This window comes from Cnephaeus nilssonii (assembly GCF_951640355.1).
Source record: "Cnephaeus nilssonii genome assembly, chromosome: 6".
In the NCBI taxonomy this organism is placed as follows: Eukaryota; Metazoa; Chordata; class Mammalia; order Chiroptera; family Vespertilionidae; genus Cnephaeus; species Cnephaeus nilssonii.
Window position 1 is genome coordinate 6,549,324 of NC_137077.1, and position 21,660 is coordinate 6,570,983.

The 21,660-nt window shown below is 44.0% G+C and overlaps 1 protein-coding gene across 3 annotated transcripts in view; it reads right to left on the bottom strand.

Annotated features, from left to right (window-relative positions):
• EIF3L (eukaryotic translation initiation factor 3 subunit L) overlaps nucleotides 1–15,574 on the bottom strand; it is a gene marked incomplete at its 3' end in the record, with an annotated part of 28,248 nt that extends 12,674 nt beyond the window's left edge. For 2 of the 3 annotated variants that reach the window (XM_079773700.1, XM_079773699.1), the window contains exons 1-7: nucleotides 15,467–15,574; nucleotides 14,888–14,936; nucleotides 13,748–13,958; nucleotides 12,534–12,613; nucleotides 7,255–7,316; nucleotides 4,089–4,158; nucleotides 3,036–3,109 (exon numbers count right to left, since the gene is read on the bottom strand). In XM_079773700.1, coding sequence (XP_079629826.1) covers nucleotides 3,036–3,109; nucleotides 4,089–4,158; nucleotides 7,255–7,316; nucleotides 12,534–12,613; nucleotides 13,748–13,958; nucleotides 14,888–14,936; nucleotides 15,467–15,499 — 579 coding nt within the window. In that variant the 5' untranslated portion in view covers nucleotides 15,500–15,574. Of the gene's footprint in view, nucleotides 1–3,035; nucleotides 3,110–4,088; nucleotides 4,159–7,254; nucleotides 7,317–12,533; nucleotides 12,614–13,747; nucleotides 13,959–14,887; nucleotides 14,937–15,466 lie in introns of those variants that run through there. The other variant, XM_079773701.1, reaches the window with a different exon arrangement.
• Between the last annotated feature and the right edge of the window lie 6,086 nt (nucleotides 15,575–21,660).

Genomic DNA, 21,660 nt, shown 5'->3' on the forward strand with positions numbered 1-21,660 from the left:
GTGCGTGCCTGTGTGTGTATTTAAATATATTTGTATTGATTTCAGAGAGGAAGGGAGAGGAAGAGAGAGATAGAAACATCAATGATGAGCCCTAGCTGGTTTGGCTCAGGGGACAGAGCACTGGCCTTCGGACTGAAGAGTCCCAGGTTCGATTCCAGTCAAGGGCACATGCTCAGGTTGTGGGCGCAATCCCCAGTAGGAGGCATGCAGGAGGCAGCTGATCAATGATTCTCATCATTGATGTTTCTCTCTCTCTCCCCCTCTCCCCCCTCTCTAAAATAAATAAAAATATATTTTTTTAAAAAAGAAACATCAATGATGAGAGAGAATTACTTATTTGCTGCTCCTTGCACATCCCTCACTGGGGATCGAGCCTGCAACCTGGGCATGTGCCCTGACCAGGAATTGAACCGTGACCTCCTTGTTCATAGATCAACGCTCAACCACTAAGCCACGCTGGTTGGGATGAATATATATACATACACACACACACACTGAGTGGCCAGATGATTATGATCTCTGAATGCATAATAATCTGGCCACTCAGTGTATATCCTATATAATAAAAGGCTAATATGCAAATTGTCCCCTCGACCAGTTCAACCAGAAGGCAGGTCGGCCAACCGCCCATGTCCCCTCCCCCTGACCAGGCTGGCCGGACCCCAGCCATACACGAATTCATGCACTGGGCCTCTAATACACACACACACACACACACACACACACACACACACACACACTGAGTGGCCAGATTATTATGCAATCAGAGATCATAATAATCTGGTCACTCAGTGTATATATATTTAAAAAACAAATATACTTCAACTACCAATTTTTATTTCTAATAATCCCTAGAGATATACCTATATGTTACACAGATATTCATTGATTCAGTTTATACTAGTGAAAATAAAAAACCCAAATGTTCATCACCAGGAGTGGTATATCCATATCCCGTATATGGCACAAAAAACTAGGCAGGTCTCTATACAGACATGTTACGTGTTCCAAGTCATAGCAAAATACACAATATGGTAGGACATCATTTTTTTAATGAAGTATTTTTGTATGTACACATCTATGTAAATGCCTGAGAAACATTAATGTGGTGTCTATCTTTCCAGACAATAATTGCAAAGACACTTTCATTTTATCTGGTTTGAAGAAAAAAAGATTTTAAAAAATATAGTATTAACATATTTGCATATTACTTATAGCAATAAAAATAAACAAAAGAGAGTGGCAGGGAAGAGCCACTCACCCCATGTGGCATGTATCTAGCTAGGAGAATCACCAGCCAGGCCTTCACTGTCTGTGTTAGAAATGAGAGCACCTTAAGCCCATTAAGAGGAGAACACCAGCTAAACCAAGAGAATTTTTATTGTCTTCAAGGGATGAAGAACCTTAGCACAGATGATCCTCCATGACTTGCTGCGAGTGAACAGGACTGCCAACCTTCTAAAATTATGCCAAATTAGAGGTGGACACAAGCCAAGGAGCCAGAGAGGGCAAACAAAGCTGGTGTGGTTTGTGGCCTGAACTCACAAAACCACTTAAGCCTCATCTTGAGCAGGAAGCCTCTTTCTGCCAGAGCCCTAGGAAGGTTTTCTCAGCTCACCAATCACAACTTAGCAACACTTTATGTAGCATTCATTAAGTCTCTTTGATCCATAGGGCTCAAATGACATCTTTATTAAAAAAACAAGATTCCCCTGATATACCCAGTGTGAGCTATACTGTCCCCCAAAAGACACATGGAAACAGATGTTTTTCCAAATTCAATTATTTTGTTTTGTAATTTATTTTATATTTTAAACAGAATTAGGCTAAAAGGTGAAGTATAATGATACTGACCACAACCAGACTCATATTATTTTGTGTCAGGCACTGCACTAAAGCACATATACATAACCTCCACCCCCCCCCACACACACACACAGTTACCTTCCCAAAGATCCCTGATTTAGAGAAACCAAGGGACAGTGTGATTAGTAACTTGCCCAATGTCCAGGGCTAGTGAACAGTAAAACTTGAACTTCTACCCCCAGGTCCCACAGCTGCAGTACTTTACGTCAGGCACAGTTCTCGGTGGAACATGAACAATAGTACTCTGAGGTGGTAAGATTTCCATTTTAATAAAAATGTTCTATTTTATTCTGATCTAGAACGTACTTAAGTAACCACTATCACAATCAGGATAGAGAACAGTTTTGCTGTGTAGGAAAGTGAGGCTTGGAAAGCTTAAACAGCATGTCACTGTGACAGAGCTACGAGGTGGCACCCCAAACCAGAGCCATCTCTACCTGGCGCCAAAGCCTATAAGACCCGCTTTCTTCCTGCCACATCACCTCTCAAGGTCAGGTAAGAAGTTGGTAAAAGTTCAACTCTCCCGACTTCCAAGTTCCTACCTGGAGTTCATAGGCCTCACTGACTATTCAGTAAACCCTAACATGTCCTGGCTGGGTGGCTCAGTTGGTTGGAGCATCATCCCATACACCAAAAGGCTACGAGTTTGATTCCTGGTCAGGGCACATAGTACCTAGTTTGCGGGTTTAACCTCCAGTCGGGCCCTGTACGACCTCTCTTCCCCCCTTCCCTCTCTCTAAAATCAATAAAAACATATCCTGTCCTAGCTGGTTTGACTCACTGGATAGAGCGTCGGCCTGCGGACTGAAGGGTCCCAGGTTCAATTCCAGTCAAGGGCATATGCCTGGGTTGCTGGCTCCATCCCCAGTAGGGGGCGTGCAGGAGGCAATCGATAATTGATACTCTCTCATCATTGATGTTTTTCTCTCCCTTCTCCCTTCCTCTCTGAAATCAATAAAAGTATTTTAAAAAATAAAAATATACCCTCAGGTGAGACAAAATAAAAAAAACACAACAGAGGAGTCCACCGCCATGGGATATTTCAGTTCAGGCTATAATGGGCATATTTTTATACCATGCACCTTTTTTAATAACACAAGCAATGGCAGTAACAGCTACTCCTTGCTCAAATCAGTCATTTAAAACGAGGCTAAGGGCTGACCAGATACCTGATAGATGAACTCATCAATGATATCCCAGAGCCACTGGTTGGGTAGTTCAAGGGGAGCAGGACCATCAGCATCTGCACAGAAGATCACAGAAAAGTCAGACTAGAAGCAAGGACTCTGCCCATTGGTAAGGCTGCAGAGCACATTTTACAATTTCTCTTAAAAAGACTAAGTCATGCCCTAGCCGGTGTGGCTTAGTTGGTTGGGCCTCGTCCTGTGCACAAAAAGACTGCCAGTTTGATTCCCAGTCAGGGCACCTGCCCAGATTGTGGGCTCAATGCCCAGCAGAAGGGTGTGAAGGAGGCAGCAGATCAACGTTTTGCTCTCACGTCAATCTCTCCCTCTCTCTCTCTCCCTCACGTCCTCTCTCTAAAATCAATAAAAACAGCCCTAGCCGGTTTGGGTCAGTGGATAGAGTGTTGACCTGTGGACTGAAGGGTCCCAGGTTCGATTCTGGTCAAGGGCACGTGCCCAGGTTGCAGGCTTGATCCCCAGTAGGGTGCGTGCAGGAGGCAGCCAATCAATGATTCTCTCTCATCATTGATGTTTCTCTCTCCCCCTCTCCCTTCCTCTCTGAAAGCAATAAAAATATATTTAAAAAATAAATTAATTAAAATAAAATAAAATCAATAAAAACATATCCTTGGGTAAAAAAAAATAAATTGTGAGTTTCCATACTCTTCCTTGAAAACCTGTCTAGCATATATTTTTTTAAAGATTTTTTTTTCATTGCTTTTGAGAGGAAGAGAAATATCAATGTGGGAGCCAAACATCCATTATCTTCCTCCTGCAGGACCCCTACTGGGGACTGAGCCTGAAACCCGGGCATCAGGCATATGACCTGACCAGGAATTGAACCGGCAACCTTTCAGTGCACAGGATGGGCCCAACCAACTGAGCCACACTAGCCAGGGCTAAAAAAATCTTAAAAAAACTGTATATCATAAGGCATTATCCCCTCTCCACCTGCACATTAAATCCTGTTAAAAAGAGCTGGAGGTCAATACTAGGCCTCCTCATCCCCTCCCTCACTTGCCCAAACCCCAGACTCACTAAGAATGTAGTTGAAGAGATTGCAGTAGTTATAATAGGATTCAAACCTCTGTTCCAAGGAAGGTCCCCCCTGTAAAGAGAGCAGAGACATCAGGACATATATCATTAATTTCAATGTGTTACTAATGGTGTAACTGATGTCTGCTCTCTCCTTCTTAATATGCAAAGAGCACTCCAGCAAGAGGGAAGACAAAAAGTGCTATGACAGTTCCAAGAGACAGAGTACCAGACCACAATGGTCAGGTTTTTGTTTTTATTACCTTTTTTTTTTTTTTAAAGAGAGGAAGGAAGAGGGGGAGAGAAGAGAAACATTGATGCGAGAGAGCAAAGCATCCATAGGCTGCCTCCTACATGCCCCCTTACTGGGGATCAAGCCCGAAACCCAGGCATGTGCCAGACTGGGAATTGAACCAATAATCTTTCAGTGCACAGGATGAGGCCCAACCAACTGAACCACCCTAGCCAAGGCCACAATGATCAGGTTTTATGGCAACAACCTTAACCAAACATTAGGAAACGGGCATGCACATCCAGCAAAGCAGAGGAAGAAAGGTGTTGCAGCAAAAACAGTACTAACAAAGGCAAAAAGGTAAAACTGTGGGGCTTTAAGGTAAGAAGAGACAATGCTACACAGGACTACACCGGGCCAGGAATGAAGGGGTCTTTACGGTCCAAACAAGAATCTAGAAAAAAAAATCTAGGCCAGGAGGTCAGCAAACCCACCATCACCTGTTTTAGTAAAGTTCTATTGGAACACAGCCATGACCATTTATTGTCTACAACACAGTTGAATAAATTTGAGAGATCATTATGACTTTAAAGTCTAAAATACTATCTGGGCCCTAGCCATTTTGGCTCAGTGGATGGAGCGTCGGCCTGCAACCTGAAGGGTCCGATGATTCGGTCAAGGGCATCTACCCCAGTTGCAGGATCGATTCCCTAGTCCGGGTGGGGTGTGAGGCAACCAATGAGGTGTCTCTCTTACATCAATGTTTCTCTGTCTCTCCCTCACCCTTCCGCTCTCTCTAAAAATCAGTGCAAAAACTTAGATTAGGATTAACAACAAAAAAACTTAAATGGGCAAGAGTGGAAACCAAAACCAGCTGAGCAACTACTCAGTAGTTCAGGTACCTATAATAATAAAAGGGTAATATGCTAATTAGACCGGACATCTTCCACACGTCCTTCCTGACAAAGCCAGGGCCGGAGGGAAGCCAACCCGGGTCCCGGGTGCCTGCAGGCGGCCCAAGGGAAGCAGTCTGGGTCCCAGGAGCCTACCGGCAGCCCAAGGAGGGAAGCAGCCCGGGTCCTGGGTGCCAGAGGGAAGCCGGTGCCGGCAGCCGGAAGAAGGAAAGCCTATTCTTGCACGAATTTTCGTGCATTGGGCCTCTAGTGAGATGATAATACCTTGAACTAGGATAGCAGCAGTGGTAAAAGAAGTAGTTGGTTTCAAGAAATATGTTGAAGGTACAGCTGAACAAGATTTGCTTCAAGATTGATGTCAAATGAGAGAAAAGTAAAGATTGATACCAATGCCCAGCCAGTGTGGCTCAGTATTGAGCATTGACCTATGAAAAAGAAGGTCAGGGTTCAATTCCCGGTTGGGGGATGTGCCCAGGTTGTGGGCTTGATCCCTGGTAGGGGACATGCAGAGGCAGCTGATCAATGATTCTCTCTCATTAGTGATGTTTATTTCTTTCTCTCTCCCTCTCCCTACCTCTCTGAAACCAATAAAATTTAAAAAAAAAAAGAAAAAAAGAATGATACCAAGGTGTTCAGTCCAAGTAACTGGGTGACTGGTGGTATCATTTATTGAGATAATGAACATGGGTTAAACAGGTTTAGAGAGAAAATAAAGAGTTCAATTTGAAGCACGTTAAACTTAAGCTGACTATCAGACAGCCAAGTGGAGCTGTTGAACAGTAGAATAAAATATGGATCTGGAGAGACTGGAGCCTAAGAGATTTTTAAGTCACTGGTGTATATAAATACTGCAGATGTTTTTTATTTTTGTTGTTGTTGTTAATACCCAACGATATTTTTTCCATTGATCTTTAGAGAGAGTGGAAGGGAGGGAGATGGGAAGAGAGAAAGAGAGAAACATTGATGTGAGAGACACATCGATTGGCTGCCTCCTACACACACCCCAACTGGGGCCAAGGATCGAACCTGCAACCCAGGTATGTGCCCTTGACTGGCAATCAAACCTGTGACCCTTCATTGCACACGCCAACACTCTAACCACTGAGCAACCAGCCAGGGCAGTGCAGACTGTTTTTTAAGAGGCTTCAGGCACTCTAAAATTTAGAAATTTGGAAGAAAAGAATTAAGCAAGTGCCCAAAGTTGAGGTAATGTGGTGAAAAGAACACTGGTGTCACAATAAGACAGATCTGGGTTCGAGTTTGTCACTTAACTAACTAGAAATTTGAGACAAAGCAACCTCTTTGCACCTCAGTTTGCCTATTTTGCAGAATCACTGTGGGATTAGACACCTGTGGACGTATTCCAAGAGGCCAGCATTGTGCCTGGCAAACAGTGACAGTTTTATTTATGTTTCAGAGAGGAGGAGGCTCCGTGGCAATGCACTGAGGGGAAAAAGGACATTCCAAGCAGAGGCAGCACAAGGTGCTTGGAACACACTATTAGGATGGCAGCCTGCAAACCAGTGCATAGTGATGAGTGCCAGCCAAGGAGAACTGGGGATGGAAAAATTAAAAAGGACGGACAGGCCATGCAGTGTTATAGTTTGTCTGGAATAATAGCCAGCTTTCTAGACTCAATTCTCCCACTGCCATCTCTTAAAACATGCCCACCACTCTTGGGCACTGAACCAATATAAACCAGTGACTGTGTTCCAGGGACAAAATGGCAGAAAGTTAAAAAAACTGCCAGAAGCCCGGCTGGTGTAGCTCAGCAGTTGAGCATCAAGCCAGGAAACAAGGAGCCAATAGTTCAATTCCCGGTCAGGGCACATGCCCAGGTTGTGTACTCAATACCCTGTGGGGGGCGTGCAGGAGGCAGTCGATCAATGATGTTCCTCTCTCATCATGGATGTTTCTATCTCTCTATCCCTCTTCCTTCCATTGTCTCTAAAAAAAATAAAATCAATAAAATATATTTTAAAAAACAAAAACAAAATACTGCCAGCAACATTTAGATACTTACACTGACTTTAGCATATATGTGCCTGTAGTATAATTCTTTGTACAAAATCAGGAAGACAGCATCTGAAAGAGATGGCAAAGGGGTACTTTAGTAATGCACAAAACAACTAGGGAATTCTGGCAGTTTTAGCCCCTTGGGGGCAGTAAAGGGATAAACGTGATTTCAGAGACTAAACACCTAAAAATACATGCAACAAGAAAATTTGTTTTTCAAGAGAAAGAGACTAGACGTTGAGTAGTGAGCACAAAATATAGACTATACAGATGTTGTATTGTAAAGCTCAAATTTACATAATGTTATTAACCAATGTTACTCCAATAAATTTGATTTTTAAAAAATTCATTTCTCATTTTACTCTTTCAACCTCATCAATTTAATTCGGCCCATTTCTGTTCACCGTTTAGAGACATTTGCCGTACAGGTGCTTAAATAAACCAGCACATAAGTAAATAACTCCATGAAGAGCAATATGATGCTACCTATCAAAATTGCAAATACATGGGTATCACTGACTTAGTTGGAACTTGGCTACCATCTGGGAACCTAGATTTCAGAAGGGTTCCCACCACCCTGATAAGGGGCTCTCTCTGCTGTGCCTAAACTGTTCCAACAATATGGTTTATTCTGAACACTGACTTTTCCTTCTGGGAGTCTGGAATTTTGGGACATGTTAGGCAGAGTGTGTGACTACATGACTAGCCCAGATAAAATCCCTGGACACCAAAGCTGTAATAAGCTTCTCTGGCACACACTCCACTCGCCTTCCAAATCCTTGCTTGAGGAGTTAAGTGCCCCTGTGTGACTGACAGGAGTGGACTGATGGAACTTGCGCCTGGTTCCCTCTGGCCTTCAGCGCATGCACCTTTTCCCGTTGCTGACTTTGCTCTGAATCCTTTTGCTACAAACCCTGATAGCCGTGGGGACAACTACACACTGAGTACTGAGTCCTCCCAGCAAGTCATCAAACTTGGAGGTGGTCTTAGGAATGCTGAAGATGCAGAATACTCTCCAAAAATACATTTTTTTTTTAAATGAAAAGGGACATTTAGTTTATATGAAAAAGGAACAAAAGGGCTACAGTTAAGCCTTGAACAACACAGTTTGAACTGTGCAAGTCCACTTACACATGGAATTTTTCCAGTAAATACCTGTATAATATTTTTTATTGTGATCGGTAGTGTGTAGATGAAAAGGACCAACTATATGCACTGATCTGTGCCATTTCATATAAAGTCACTGGGGAATCACAAAGGAAACACGTTTCTGTGGAACCAAAAGTTATATGCAGATTTGACTGTGTGGGGGGTCGGAACCCCTAACCCCTACTTTGTTCCAAAAGTCAACTGTAGTGGTACATCTACACAATGGAATACTATGCCACTATAAAAAAGGAACTTTTACCATTCACAACAGCATGGATGGAACTAGAGAGCATTATGCTAAGCGAAATAAGCCAGATAAGTATCACATGATCTCACTCATGTCTATACTAATAAAAGGGTAATATACTAATTAGACCGGGAGACCTTCCAGACAAAGTCATAGTGGCAGGGCCGAGGCAGAGGCGGTTAGGGGAAATCAGGTAAGGAGGGGAGGGCAGTTGGGGGTGATCAGGCCAGCGGGGGAGTGGGGGTGGGGGAGTTGGGGGCGAGGAGGCCAGCAGTGAGGGGTAGTTGGGGGCGATCAGGCGGGCAATTGAGGGGGGGGGCAGTTGGGGGTGAGCAGGACGGCAGGCAGAATGGTTAGGGGCGATCAGGCGGGCAGGCAAGCAGTTAGGAGCCAGCGGTCCCGGATTGCAAGAGGGATGTCCGACTGCCAATTTAGGCAAGATCCTAAACCGGTAGTTGGACATCCCCTGCGGGGTCTCAGATTGGAGAGGGTGCAGGCTGGGCTAAGGGACAACCAACTCCCCCACCCCCCACCCTGCCCTGTGCACGAATTTCATGCACCAGGCCACTAGTGTGGGATATAATGATCAACATAATTTTATGAACAAGAATAGATACAGAGCCCTAGCCGGTGTGGCTCAGTGGATAGAGCGTCGGCCTGTGGACTGAAGGGTCCCGGGTTCGATTCCGGTCAAGGGCATGTACCTTGGTTGCAGGCACATCCCCAGTAGGGGGTGTGCAGGAGGCAGCTGATCAATGTTTCTCTCTCATGGATGTTTCTAACTCTCTATCCCTCTCCCTTCCTCCCTGTAAAAAAAAAAAAAAAAAAAAAAAAAATAGATACAGAGACAAATGGCAGGGGAGGGGGGCGTTAGAGAGCAACCAAAGGACTTGTATGCATGCATATTAGCATAACCAATGGACACAGACACTGGGGCGGTGGGGGCTTGCCTGGGGTGGGAATGGCTTGGGAGGGGATCAATTGGGGGAAAAGAAGACATATGTAAAACTTTAGACAGTAAATAAATTAAAAAAACAAACAAACAAAAAAAACAGCCCTAGCCAGTTTGGCTCAGTGGATAGAGCATCGGCCTGCGAACTGAAAGGTCCCAGGTTCAATTCCAGTCAAGGGCACATGCCTGGGTTATGGGCTCGATCCCCAGTGGGGGACTTGCAGGAGGCAACCGATCCATGATTCTCTCTCATCATGGATGTTTCTATCTCTCACTCCCTCTTCCTTCCACTATGAAATCAATAAGAAATATATATATTAAAAAAAAAAAGTCAACTGTATTCCTATTTGAATATATATGCATAGAGTACCACGAGAAAGATAAACAAAAAAATGGTAACACTAGCTGGCCCCAGAGAGATAAACTGAAGACTTGGGGACACAAGTGGAAGGGGAATTTTTATACCAAATCTCCTTTTATACCCTGGCATACAGTGAAGCTTTACCTGTTTAAAAGTACATTACGAGACTCCTAATGTTCTTAATATTACATTCTTTATAGGCAAATAGGCACTATAATATAGGCTCTATATTATATAGAGCAAGCGTCCTCAAACTACGGCCTGCGGGCCACATGCGGGTGTTTTTGCCATTTTGTTTTTTTTACTTCAAAATAAGATATGTGCAGTGTGCATAGGAATTTGTTCATAGTTTTTTTTTAAACTATAGTCCGGCCCTCCAATGGTCTGAGGGACAGTGAACTGGCCCCCTGTTTAAAAAGTTTGAGGACCCCTGATATACAGTATAAGGTCTGAACAACATAGAAAATAACATTTTTTTCAGAGTGAGTTCTAAACCTGTGTAACGATGATGATACTAATAGTAAGTTAAAAAAAAAAAAAGGAAAAAAGTGCAAGACGTATACATTGAAAACTATAAAACGTTGCTAAAAGAAATTAAAGACCTCAATAAATGGAAAGACATCCAGTGCCCATGGACTAAAGGACTTAATATTAAAATGGCAATACTTGCCGAAACCGGTTTGGCTCAGTGAATAGAGCGTCGGCCTGCGGACTGAAGGGTCCCGGGTTCTATTCCCGGTCAAGGGCATGTACCTTGGTTGCAGGCACATCCCCGGTGGGGGGTGTGCAGGAGGCAGCTGATCGATGTTTCTCCCTCATCGATGTTTCTAACTCTCTATCCCTCTCCCTTCCTCTCTGTAAAAAATCAATAAAATATAATTTTTAAAAATAAATAAATAAATAATAAATAAAATGGCAATACTTCAGCCTAGCTGGCGTGGCTCAGTTGTTGACCATCGACGTGTGATGAACCAGGATATGATGGTTCGATTCCCAGTCAGGGCACACACATGGGTTGTGGGCTTCATCCCTGGTAAGGGGTGTGCAAGAGGCAGCCGATCAATGATTATGATTCTCTCTCATCATTGATGTTTCTTTTTTTAATATATATATTTTTTATTGATTTCAGAGAGAACGGGAGAGGGAGAGAGAGATAGAAACACCAATGATGAGAATCATTAATTGGCTGATTCCTGCACACCCCCTACTGGGGATTGAGCCTGCAACCCGGGCATGTGCCCTTGACCGGAATCAAACCTGGGACTCTTCATTCAGTCTTCAGGCTGATGCTCTATCCACTGAGCCAAACTGGCTAGGGCAATAAAAATATATTTTAAATGGCAATACTACAAAAGGAGAAAAAATAAAAAGTAGAAATAAAATGACAATGCTCCCTCAAATTGGTCTTCAAGCTCTACACAATCCCTATAAAAATCTCAGCTGACACTTTTGCAGAAATTTATGAGCTGATACTTAAATTCATATAGAAATCCAAGAAATTAAGAAAAAGCAAAATAATCTTTAAAAAAAACACCTCTCAATTTCAAAACTTACTGCAAAGCTACAGTAATCAAGAAAGTGTAGTACATGCCCAGCCCATGTGGCTCAGTGTCAATCCAGGAACCAAGAAGTCAGGGTTCGAGTCCTGGTCAGGCCACATACCCAGGTTGAGGGAGGCAGACAATCGATGATGTTTCTCTCTCATTGATGTTTCCATCTCTCTATCCCTCTCCCTTCCCCTCTCTCTCTCTAAAAATCAATGAAAACATTAAAAAAGAAAAGAAAAAAAAAAGAGAGAGAGTGTAGTACAAGTACAAGCCTAAAGCTAGGCATATAGATCAATGGAATCAAATTCAAAGTCCAGAAATGAACCCTTACATTTACATAACCAATTTTGACAACTGTGCCAAGGGGGAAAGCGTGGTCTTTTCAAAATTAGTGCTAGAACAGCTGAATAGCCGCATGCAAAAGAATGAAGTTAGACCCTCCTACTTCACATCATATATAAAAGACACCATCAGAAAGTGAAAGATGGGAGGCTGGGGAGCCCATCCCAGAGTCACTGTAAGGACCCCCCCAAATTGCAGAGGGAAATGGAAACAAGTCAAGATCAAAGATCCCGCCCTGGCCGGCGTGGCTTAGTAATTAGAATGTCGGCCTGAGCTCCAAAGGAAGGGTCGCAGGCTCAGTTCCCAGTCAAGGCCATGCACCTGGGTTACAGGTTTGATCCTGGCCCTGGTCAGAGCGGTACGCGTGGTAACCAATTGATGTGTCTCTTACATCAGTCTTTCTCTCTCTCCCCCTCCCCTTCTACTCTCTCTAAAAAAAAAAAAAATTCTATGGAAATATCCTTGTGTCAAAACAAAAAAGATAAAAGATCTTAGTTTCATGTGTGAGAGATCTCTGTCCTCTTCATTTATTCAACCTTCATTCAACAAGTTACTTACCAAGGGGCTACTATGCACCAAGCCCTCGGGGAAATAAAATGGTGAGCAAAACAGATATAGATCATCCTGAGCTTCTAAGGACCCCCAGTCCCGGGATCCCATCCAGCACACAAGACAGAGTTCAACCTACCGTTGCCAACCTGTGGAGCAATGGCTTCAGCCTCAGGCCACGGTGTATTCTTGAAGAATCTTTCTGTCAGCTTCGTCCAGCTGAAAACCAAGCAGAGTAATTCTAGAATTCGAAAACAAAAAGGACCCGAGAGGCAACTCTCACATTTTACAGACGAGGACCTTTGGCTCAGAAGGGGGAAGATTTCACAGAAATAAAGTCAGGGCCAGAGCCATCCAAGTCTACAACTTTCCTCAACCCAACTCTACCTCAGACAATCTTTCTTAATACAGTAAAATATCCTCTTCTATCAGTAAGGCACCACCAAGCGCTTCAGGATCATCTCCTGCCTCTGCATCACAAACTCTAGGTGCTTGCTAATCTCTGATTTGAGAACGACTTTCCAGATTCTCCTCCTCGCTCCCTTAGCAATACTATTTCCACTTGCTAGAGTACTGTGCCTCCTCCCTCTCTCCAAACACAGAAAAAAAAAAGTTAGTTATAAAATAAAATTTAAAAATCAGTTTGTTGAAGTCTGGTGCCACAGCTGACCTAGAGCATCCAACCCACACACTGCTGTCCAACATGCTTCACAGCCGCACGAGAGGGTTATGTTCATTTTCTTTCTCCTGATCCCTTCAGCAGCTACTTCAACGTCCCTGACTCTCTGCAAGCCCCACCTTTCCCTTTTCTCCAATTAACACGCTCAAATCCCCCTTCAAACATGCTCAAATTCCCCTTCAAAACACACAACAAAACAGTGTCTCCATAACCCTGCAAGTCCTCTGCACTTACAAATTCGCCTTTCTCAACCCCCATTTCTCCCATCCCACTGTTATCTGGCTCCTGCCTCCACCACTCCTCTGAAACTGACTTTGTTAAGGTTACCCAAGTACCTTCTAAGTTGTCAAATTCAAGTGGCTCCTTTCTCATCTCAATCTCCTTAGAGCACTTAGCATCTGTTTACCATTTCCTGCTTCAAAGTCTCTTCTCTCTTTATTTCCTATGACACTTCTGATTTACTACCTACTTTTCTCACGCTTCTTTGCTCACTTACTGTCTGTTTCCTCTGCTATTTTCTTTCTTTGCTCTCCCCTCAAAACATCTTTCCCAGGGTGCCAGCCGTTTTTCTCACTACACATTCTCCTAGGGGAATAATACCGACCACATGCTTGGCTAAACTCCTCTATCTGCCTGTACTGTCCAGTACAGTGCCGTCAGCCAGCAGCCCATACCTGTTCTCATAGATGTCCTGGATCTCATACACTTTCTGGTCAATGACGTCACTGGAGACACGACTTGCCTGTAGCTCATACACCTTCTGGTCGATCAAACCTGACACGGTTTTGTGGAAATACTGGATGAAGTTTTTGATCACTTCGGGGATCACCTGATAGGTCTGCTGTTCATACTGACGTTCATAAGCCAGATCCTGCTTTGGATCTCCTAGAGGTTGGATATAATAAATGAATATTTTACCAAGTGCTTTCAACCCCACATATATAACAAAAGGGCAAGACCATCATCCAAACTAAGCTCAATCTTATAAAATAAAATAGGATATAATTCCCCCTTTAAATACTCAGATGTAATCCTCCCCAAAGCACTCCCAATCCCATCACCCTATTTCTTCACATTTACCACCAAAGTTACTTATTATCTGTTCCTCCCACTAGAAGCTAAAGTCTACATGGGAAAGAACCTTGTCTGTCTTGTTTGCAGATGTACCCTCAGGACCTAGAAGAGTTGTGTGTGTTGCAGGAGGGGGGAAGACAGTGGAAAGGGAGAGTAAGAAGTAGGTATTTAATATTACTTGAATGAATAAAATACTGCCATTTTCTACCTATATGATTTAGTACGAGGAACTAAACTTCTCTGTGCTCAGTTTTCTCCTCTGTAAAATGGAGACAACATTAATAGACGTGCTTCACAGAACGGCTGTGAGGGCTAAATGAAACCCTTCACACAGAGTACCCAGAACAATGCGTGGCACTTACTAAGCCAAACCAAGTCACTATGACATTTCAAGAAACTTCAAAAACCTTCACAAAAGATTTCATTTGGGCTTGGTTTGAATCACCGTAATTTTGTTTACAAGATCTTCTCCTTTGGCGAACAGTTTGAACAACAACAAAATCACAGCCAGGACAGTAGTCCTTCCCTTCTAGGGTTCCAGGTGGACCATGAGAAAGGCGTGGTTTAGCAGGCTCTACACCACCCTCCTGCTGAGAGCTAGGAACTGACTCCAACCTAGACATCAGACATCAAGAAGCAGTTTTAAACAGGTTCCCCGTCAGCGCTGTCCCCACACACTCACTAATAAAGGGGCCCATCCTTGTAAGCACCCAGCTAACCAGACAAACGCCGAGTCTCACCTGTGTGCATATCATAGTCGCCGGGGTAAGAATAGGGATCATAGGCGGCCTGTTAACGAGAAACACAGGAGCGGTCACCAAGGCGTGAACCCAAAATGCTCGTTCTAGAGCTGGTGTGTCAAGCAGGGTACCAAGGGGACAAAGTTGGATGAAACAGTCCCTGCCTTTCAGAAATTCGCATGCCTGCAAAGAGAGACTACACATACAATGACAGCACAACGTTGCGGCGTTGTAAGGTAGAGCAAAGCTAGGAATCAGCAGGATTTGACGAGACTGAGCCCAAAATATAAGAAGTGCTCGATTGCAGAAACACAGCACCCACGGTCAGCTTCCGTCCCCGATCTTAGAAGAGAGAGGAGGAGGGGACCGGACTCGGGAAGCGGGCGGGCAGACAGGGCTGGGGAGGAGCCGGGAGGGGTGGCCGCAGCATGAGGGCGCGCAGGCCAGGCGGCAGGCGGGAGCTGGTCGCGGCCCGCGGGGGCTCCCCGAGTCCGCCGGGCACCGTCTCACCGCGGGGCCCCGCTCCCAGAGAGCCCAGCCCCCGTGGCGGAGCCCAGCACCCGCTTAGGGCCACGTTACCTCAGACTCGTAATCATCGGCGGGGTAAGACATGACTGCGAGGCTCGCGGACACTGTGGGAGAGAGCGGAAAGAGTGTCCTGCGCCTGCGTTGCGAGACCGGAAGTCCAGCCCCGCCCGGGCCTGCCCGGAAACCGGAAGCCTTGCCGGGACCGCAGACAATCTCAGGCTGCCATGTTAGGAAGGGCGAAAACGACAAACACCTTAAATTTCCTTTCTCTTTCAAATGGAGGCCTTACGAGGAAAGTGACTCTGAAGTCCTTGCGTACATTTGGAAATAAGGACATAAAATATTTCGGAAGAATGTACTATGAGCACAAAGAAACCCAAAGTATTGCCACACAAAAGATGGCTGGCAGCTTTAGTCGGGCCGATTTCTCGCGTGAAGGGAAATTCGGATGCGAGAGGGCTTGATGTTGGATTTAGGTATAAACGGTTTGCCTGCGGTGACAAATGTCTTCCAACGTTCCGGCCTCAAAAGACTAAACTTACTGGGGGTAAAAGTGGAGAGTTGGTCCTACATAATGAGAGGGCATTGAGAAAAGGCGCCTCTCGATTTTGGACGTTAAGGTTGGAGCAGGCAAAGATGAGGCCAACTCTGGTGTGAGGTCCTGGAGGGAGTCCTGGGTCCCACGCACGTGCTCAGGCTGTGGGCGGTGTCGGAATCCCGCGGGACTGTGGGTTTGCGTCCCGGGATAGAGCCCGCAACCCCGGCATGTGCCCTGACATGGAATCGAACCACGACCTCCTGGTTCATAGGTCCAGGCTCCACCTTGGGACTTTTGTATTCAGTTACCTGGTCTAGATTCTAGAGTGAGGTCCTCCCAGATACCCGCAAGGCTGGCTCCATCCCCTTCAATTGTTTGCTCTGATACCAGCGACTCAGCGCATCCTATTTAGAACTAGAGGCCTACTCACAGTCCAGGAGCCCTCAGGGGATGTAGACTGACAAGCCGGCAGTCAGAAATCCTTAGAGCTGCAGCAGAGAATCTCCTGCCACTGCACTTGCCAGCCTTGAGCCCGGCTTCTGGCTGAGCAGCGCTCCCCCTGTGGGAGCACTGACCACCAGAGGGCAGCTCCTCCATTGAGCGTCTGCCCCCTGGTGGTCAGTGCATGTCATAGCTACGGATCATTCTGCTGTTGGGTTGATTTGCATATTAGCCTTTTATTATGTAGGATTATGTAGGATTGTAGCACCATGTCCCAACTCCCTGCGCCAGGGTTTTGTTTTGCGTTCCCTCTTTGCACTATCACCAAAAGATGGTACCATCATGGAACAAAAGCTCAAGCTTTAGGGTTCCCTCAGTTCCCCGGGACTCTGCCATGGCTCAAGGAGGGTTCCCAGCAATTTGCTCCCATTATCCAATGTTTTTGTAAAATTTGCAAAAGTAATATTTTTACTGCAATCACTTAAAACTGCTCTCTCTACTGGATTCCTCCCTGTAATACTTTCCTTTGTGCTTAGTGGCATTTGAGATCCAGCTAGAGGATATCCAATTGGGAACATTTCAGTTTAGTAGAATACATTTATGTGTACAGTTGAGTTATTGCTGGTCTTCATGTGTAAGATATACCTACCATACACTGTGGTCATTGAGTGTCCTCGATGAAAGGAATGTTTAAGGTTAATCAGGGCACTGGAAAGCTTGAAATTACCTGGAACCTTACAGTTCATGTAAGACAAAAATTTGATAGGGTTGCCCCAACTATGACAATTCTCAAAATGTTCATGACATTACCAAAAAGAAATTGTGAAGTCAGAGTTTTTCTAAATTATCAGTAAAAAAAAAAAAAAAAAATAGGCCTAACATACTAGAGCAGCAATTTTCAACCTTTTTCATCTCATGGCACACAAACTAATTAATAAAATTCTGTAACACACCAAACAATATATTTTTTGCTGATCTGACAAAAAAATAGGTATAATTTTTATTCATTCACACTATTGTGTTAGCTGTTGTCATTTTTTAATTTGACAATCTAAGAAAAAAGGTCAGTGACTAGCCACTGATTAAATAGTCAGGTATTGCATGTTTTATATTTCATATATATATATATATATATATAATTTTTATTGATTTCAGAGAGGGAAGGAGAGGGAGAGAGAGATAGAAACATCAATGATGAGAGAGAAACATCCAATCAGCTGCCTCCTGCACACCTCCCACTGGGGATCGAGCCCACAACCCGGCATGTGCCCTGACCTGGAATTGAGCCTCGACCTCCTGGTTCATAGGTCACTGCTCAACCACTGAGCCACACCGGCTGGGCAGGTATTGCATGTTTTAAAAATTCTTGTGGTACACCAGTTGAAAATCACTATACTAGAGGAAAGACTAAGTTATCTTAACATTCTCATTATGGAAAATGATGATACAAAATTGTTGTCATAAAAAGAGTCCATCATCCCTGGCCCATGTGGCTTAGTTGGTTGGGCATCTTCCCATGCACCAAAAGATTAGAGGCTTGATCCCCAGTAGTGGGCATGCAGGAGGCAGCCAATTGATGTTCTGCTTTCATGTTTCTCTTTCCCTCTCCCTTCCCCTCTCTCTAAAAATCAATCATATAGCCCTAACTGGTTTGACTCAGTAGACAGAGCGTCAGCCTTCGGACTGAAACATCCCAGGGTTGATTCTGGTCAAGGGCACATACCCAGGTTGCGGCTCAATCTCCAGTAGGGGGCGTGCAGGAGGCAGCCAATCAATGATTCTCTCTCATCATTGATGTTTCTCTCTCTCTCTCTCTTTCTGAAATCAATAAAATATATTTTAAAAAATAAATAAAAATAAAAATCAATTATATATGTATATGTATATATGTATATATATATATATATATATATATATATATATATATATATTAAAGGCGATCAAAGTGTATCAAATTAAAATAGAAGAAATTACGATGGAAGTGTTTAAGAAAATTAACAAATACATTTCTTTTCTAGATTTTGTGATGTTTATGCTATTTGTCAGGTTTTTTTAAATTGCAAATTGCCATGGCTCGGAGGTCCATGGCTGCACCCCCAGCCCACACCAGAGCTGAGACCTCCTTCACAGGAAGTAGTGGCCATACCCCACCGTAAAACAAACAAACAAACAAAAGATAAAATAAAATTACAAATTGTAGTTGTAATTGCATGCTTTTCCCCACGATTTGTGTTGTAATTCCTTGTTCTAAATATTCTCTTTCCTACCAAGTTTTGGTCTTGAAATTTTCTATTCTTTATTCTTCATGTAAGCTTCGGTCACCAGAAACTTGAATCCCTTGTTTATAACCATCTAACACACATTTTTAAAATGTATGACTTTCTACCTCTCCCCTTTACTAATTTAGAGAACAGTAAAGGCTCTGAGAAGACCTTCCTCATTGGCTACACTTTCTCCCTTTCCTTTGTTGATTCGTCCTCATCTTTCTAGTCACTAAATGGTAGAATGCCCCTTCATTCTGGGGTTGGGCTCTTCTTGATCGATCCACCTTCACTCCTCGGGTGGCTTACCCAATCCACTAGGTTTAAATATCACCCATGTGCTGTTGACTCCCCACATATCTCCATCCTGGATCTACCCCTGAAGTGGGCTCATGGCCCAAGTGAGTATCTGGAAGTCTAATTGGCACCTCAAACTTAACATGTCCTAACTGAGCTTCTGATTTTCGGCCCCAACCTTGTTCCTCCCACAGTTTCCCCCATCTTAGTTAAGGGCAACTTCAATCTTTTAGTTGCTCAGGCCACAGCCTGCAGAACCACCCTTGACTTGACTCTCTTATTACACCGCACATTTGATGCATGCACATTTGATGCATTTTGTCGGCTCTATCTTCAAAATCTCCCCAGGCTCAATTCTCACCACCATGTTGCTCTCATTCTTATCCCAACCTCCATCATCTCACTTGTAATAGCTACCTCACTCTCCTGCTTCCAATTTTCAACCCGTATTTGCAGAATTGCTTTGAGTTGAAACAGGCCATTGCATGGCAGCACGTGAAGTCTGCTCAGAAATGCAACTTTGATCTGAAAACAGCTGGAACTCCATTACAGACTAGGGCATTTCTGAAAACAGGGCAATTTTGGAAGACTCCCTTGCTAATGAAAACACAGTACTTTAAAGGGAAAGAAACTTCCAACAGACAGACCAAAAGCTCTTGGAATTTTACCTGGGGGAGTTGTTGAGAGAATTTAGCGGCTGAAAAACTGCCCTGATTCTCTTCATCTCTTGCCTGGGATTTGAGGCAGGAACTTCTCTGACTCAGAGAAGCCATTAGTTATATTTTACAGTCGGCCTGGGCTCTTCAGCTGGGTTCATTTCAAGCTTCACCTCCCAAGAACCTCGTGTTTGTAGTTCCCTTACTGTCCTATTTGTCTCACTCTCCTGAGCATGGTCTGTCTCACAGGCCCCTCTCCACCCTCCTTTATTTGCAATAACGTGTGGGCGCTGGGAGAGCCGTAGCTCAGTCTTTATAAATCAGAACTAGAAGCATCCTTAAGGATCTTCTGGTATAGAAGTCCACTCGGTAGGAGAAAAACAGTGAAGTAGCAAGCTTTTTCCTGACCACGTTAGTTGTATCCCTTACTTCTTTTCTTTGTTTAATCCTCAACCAAGGATATGCTTACTGATTTGAGAGAGAAAGGAAGGCGGGCAGGAGAGAAACATGTTCCCGACTGGGAATCGAACCCTCAACCTTACAGTGCACAAGACAACACCCCAACCGACCGAGTAACCTGGCCAGGGAGGTTGTATCCCTTCTTTCACCATTGACATGGAAGAATATTGTTCTTGCCCATAAATAAGTATTCAATTACTTTTCTGAAAATACAGGGCCCTCTCTCTGTAGCCTAAAATAACAGTTCTGAAATTGTTAAAAATACAGTTGTCATGTTCTTTTTTTTTTAAAAATATATTTTATTGATTTTTTACAGAGAGGAAGGGAGAGGGATAGAGAGTTAGAAACATCGATGAGAGAGAAACATCGACCAGCTGCCTCCTGCACACCCCCTACTGGGGATGTGCCCGCAACCAATGTACATGCCCTTGACCGGAATCAAACCTGGGACCCTTCAGTCCACAGACCAACGCTCTATCCACTGAGCCAAACCGGTTTCGGCCAGTTGTCATGTTCTTGATTGGGGTGGTTGTTACATGAATGTATACATTTGTCAAAAATCATCAGCCTAGCCCGGCTGGTGTGGCCCAGTGGTTGAGCGTTGACCCATAAACCAAGAAGTGCTGGTTCGATTCCCCATCAGGGCACATGCCTGGATTGTGGACTGGAGCCTCAGTAGGAAGTATAGAGGAGACGACCAATTGATGTTTCTCATCGATGTTTCTATCTCTCTCCCTTCCTCACTGAAATAAATAAAAAAAATTTTTTTTAAAGAAATTCTCCAGCATATTAAAAAGTCACATAATCACCACATCATATTTTCAGATACTAGATAATTTCCCTACACACATTTTCATTATTCCATGTTTCATAAAGACAAGAAATATATTAATTTCCTTTTAACTCTACATAGGAAAAACAATAGCACAAGTATGACAACAAGTGGCAACTGCCTTTAGGCCTCAATGGGGAGGTGACAGAGAGCAGTGGGGACTGTGGCAAACCAGAACACCCTTCCCCATCTGAAGGGGAAAGTTGCTGTGCAGCTCCAACCAACTGTTGTCATGTGGGACAGCTGGTCCTACATGGCCATACTTTCCCATTTGAAAGAGAATCTGGAAATCGAAAATTTAATGTGAAAGCTCTCAATTTTTATATGTTGGCAACCAGTTCAAATTACTCTAAAATACTGTAAAGGCCAACAGGATGATGGAAAGAATGAAAAGAAAGCCAACCTGCCCTAGCTGGTTTGGCTCAGTGGATAGAGCGTCAGCCTGTAGACTGAAGGGTCCCGGGTTCGATTCTGGTCAAGGGCACGTGCCTGGGTTGCGGGCTTGATCCCCAGTAGGGGACGTGCAGGAGGCAACCAATCAATGATTCTCTCTCATCATTGATGTTTCTATCTCTCTTTCCCTCTCCCTTCCTCTCTGAAATCAATACAGATATATTTAAACAAATATATATTTTAAAAAAAGAAAGAAAGCCAACGTGATGAACCTGGCTTGACCCAGTGTCATTATCTGACCTGGAACAAAACCTTCTTATGGGAAGATGGAGGCCCAAAGAAAGGAAACACTCCCAAATCATGAGGTA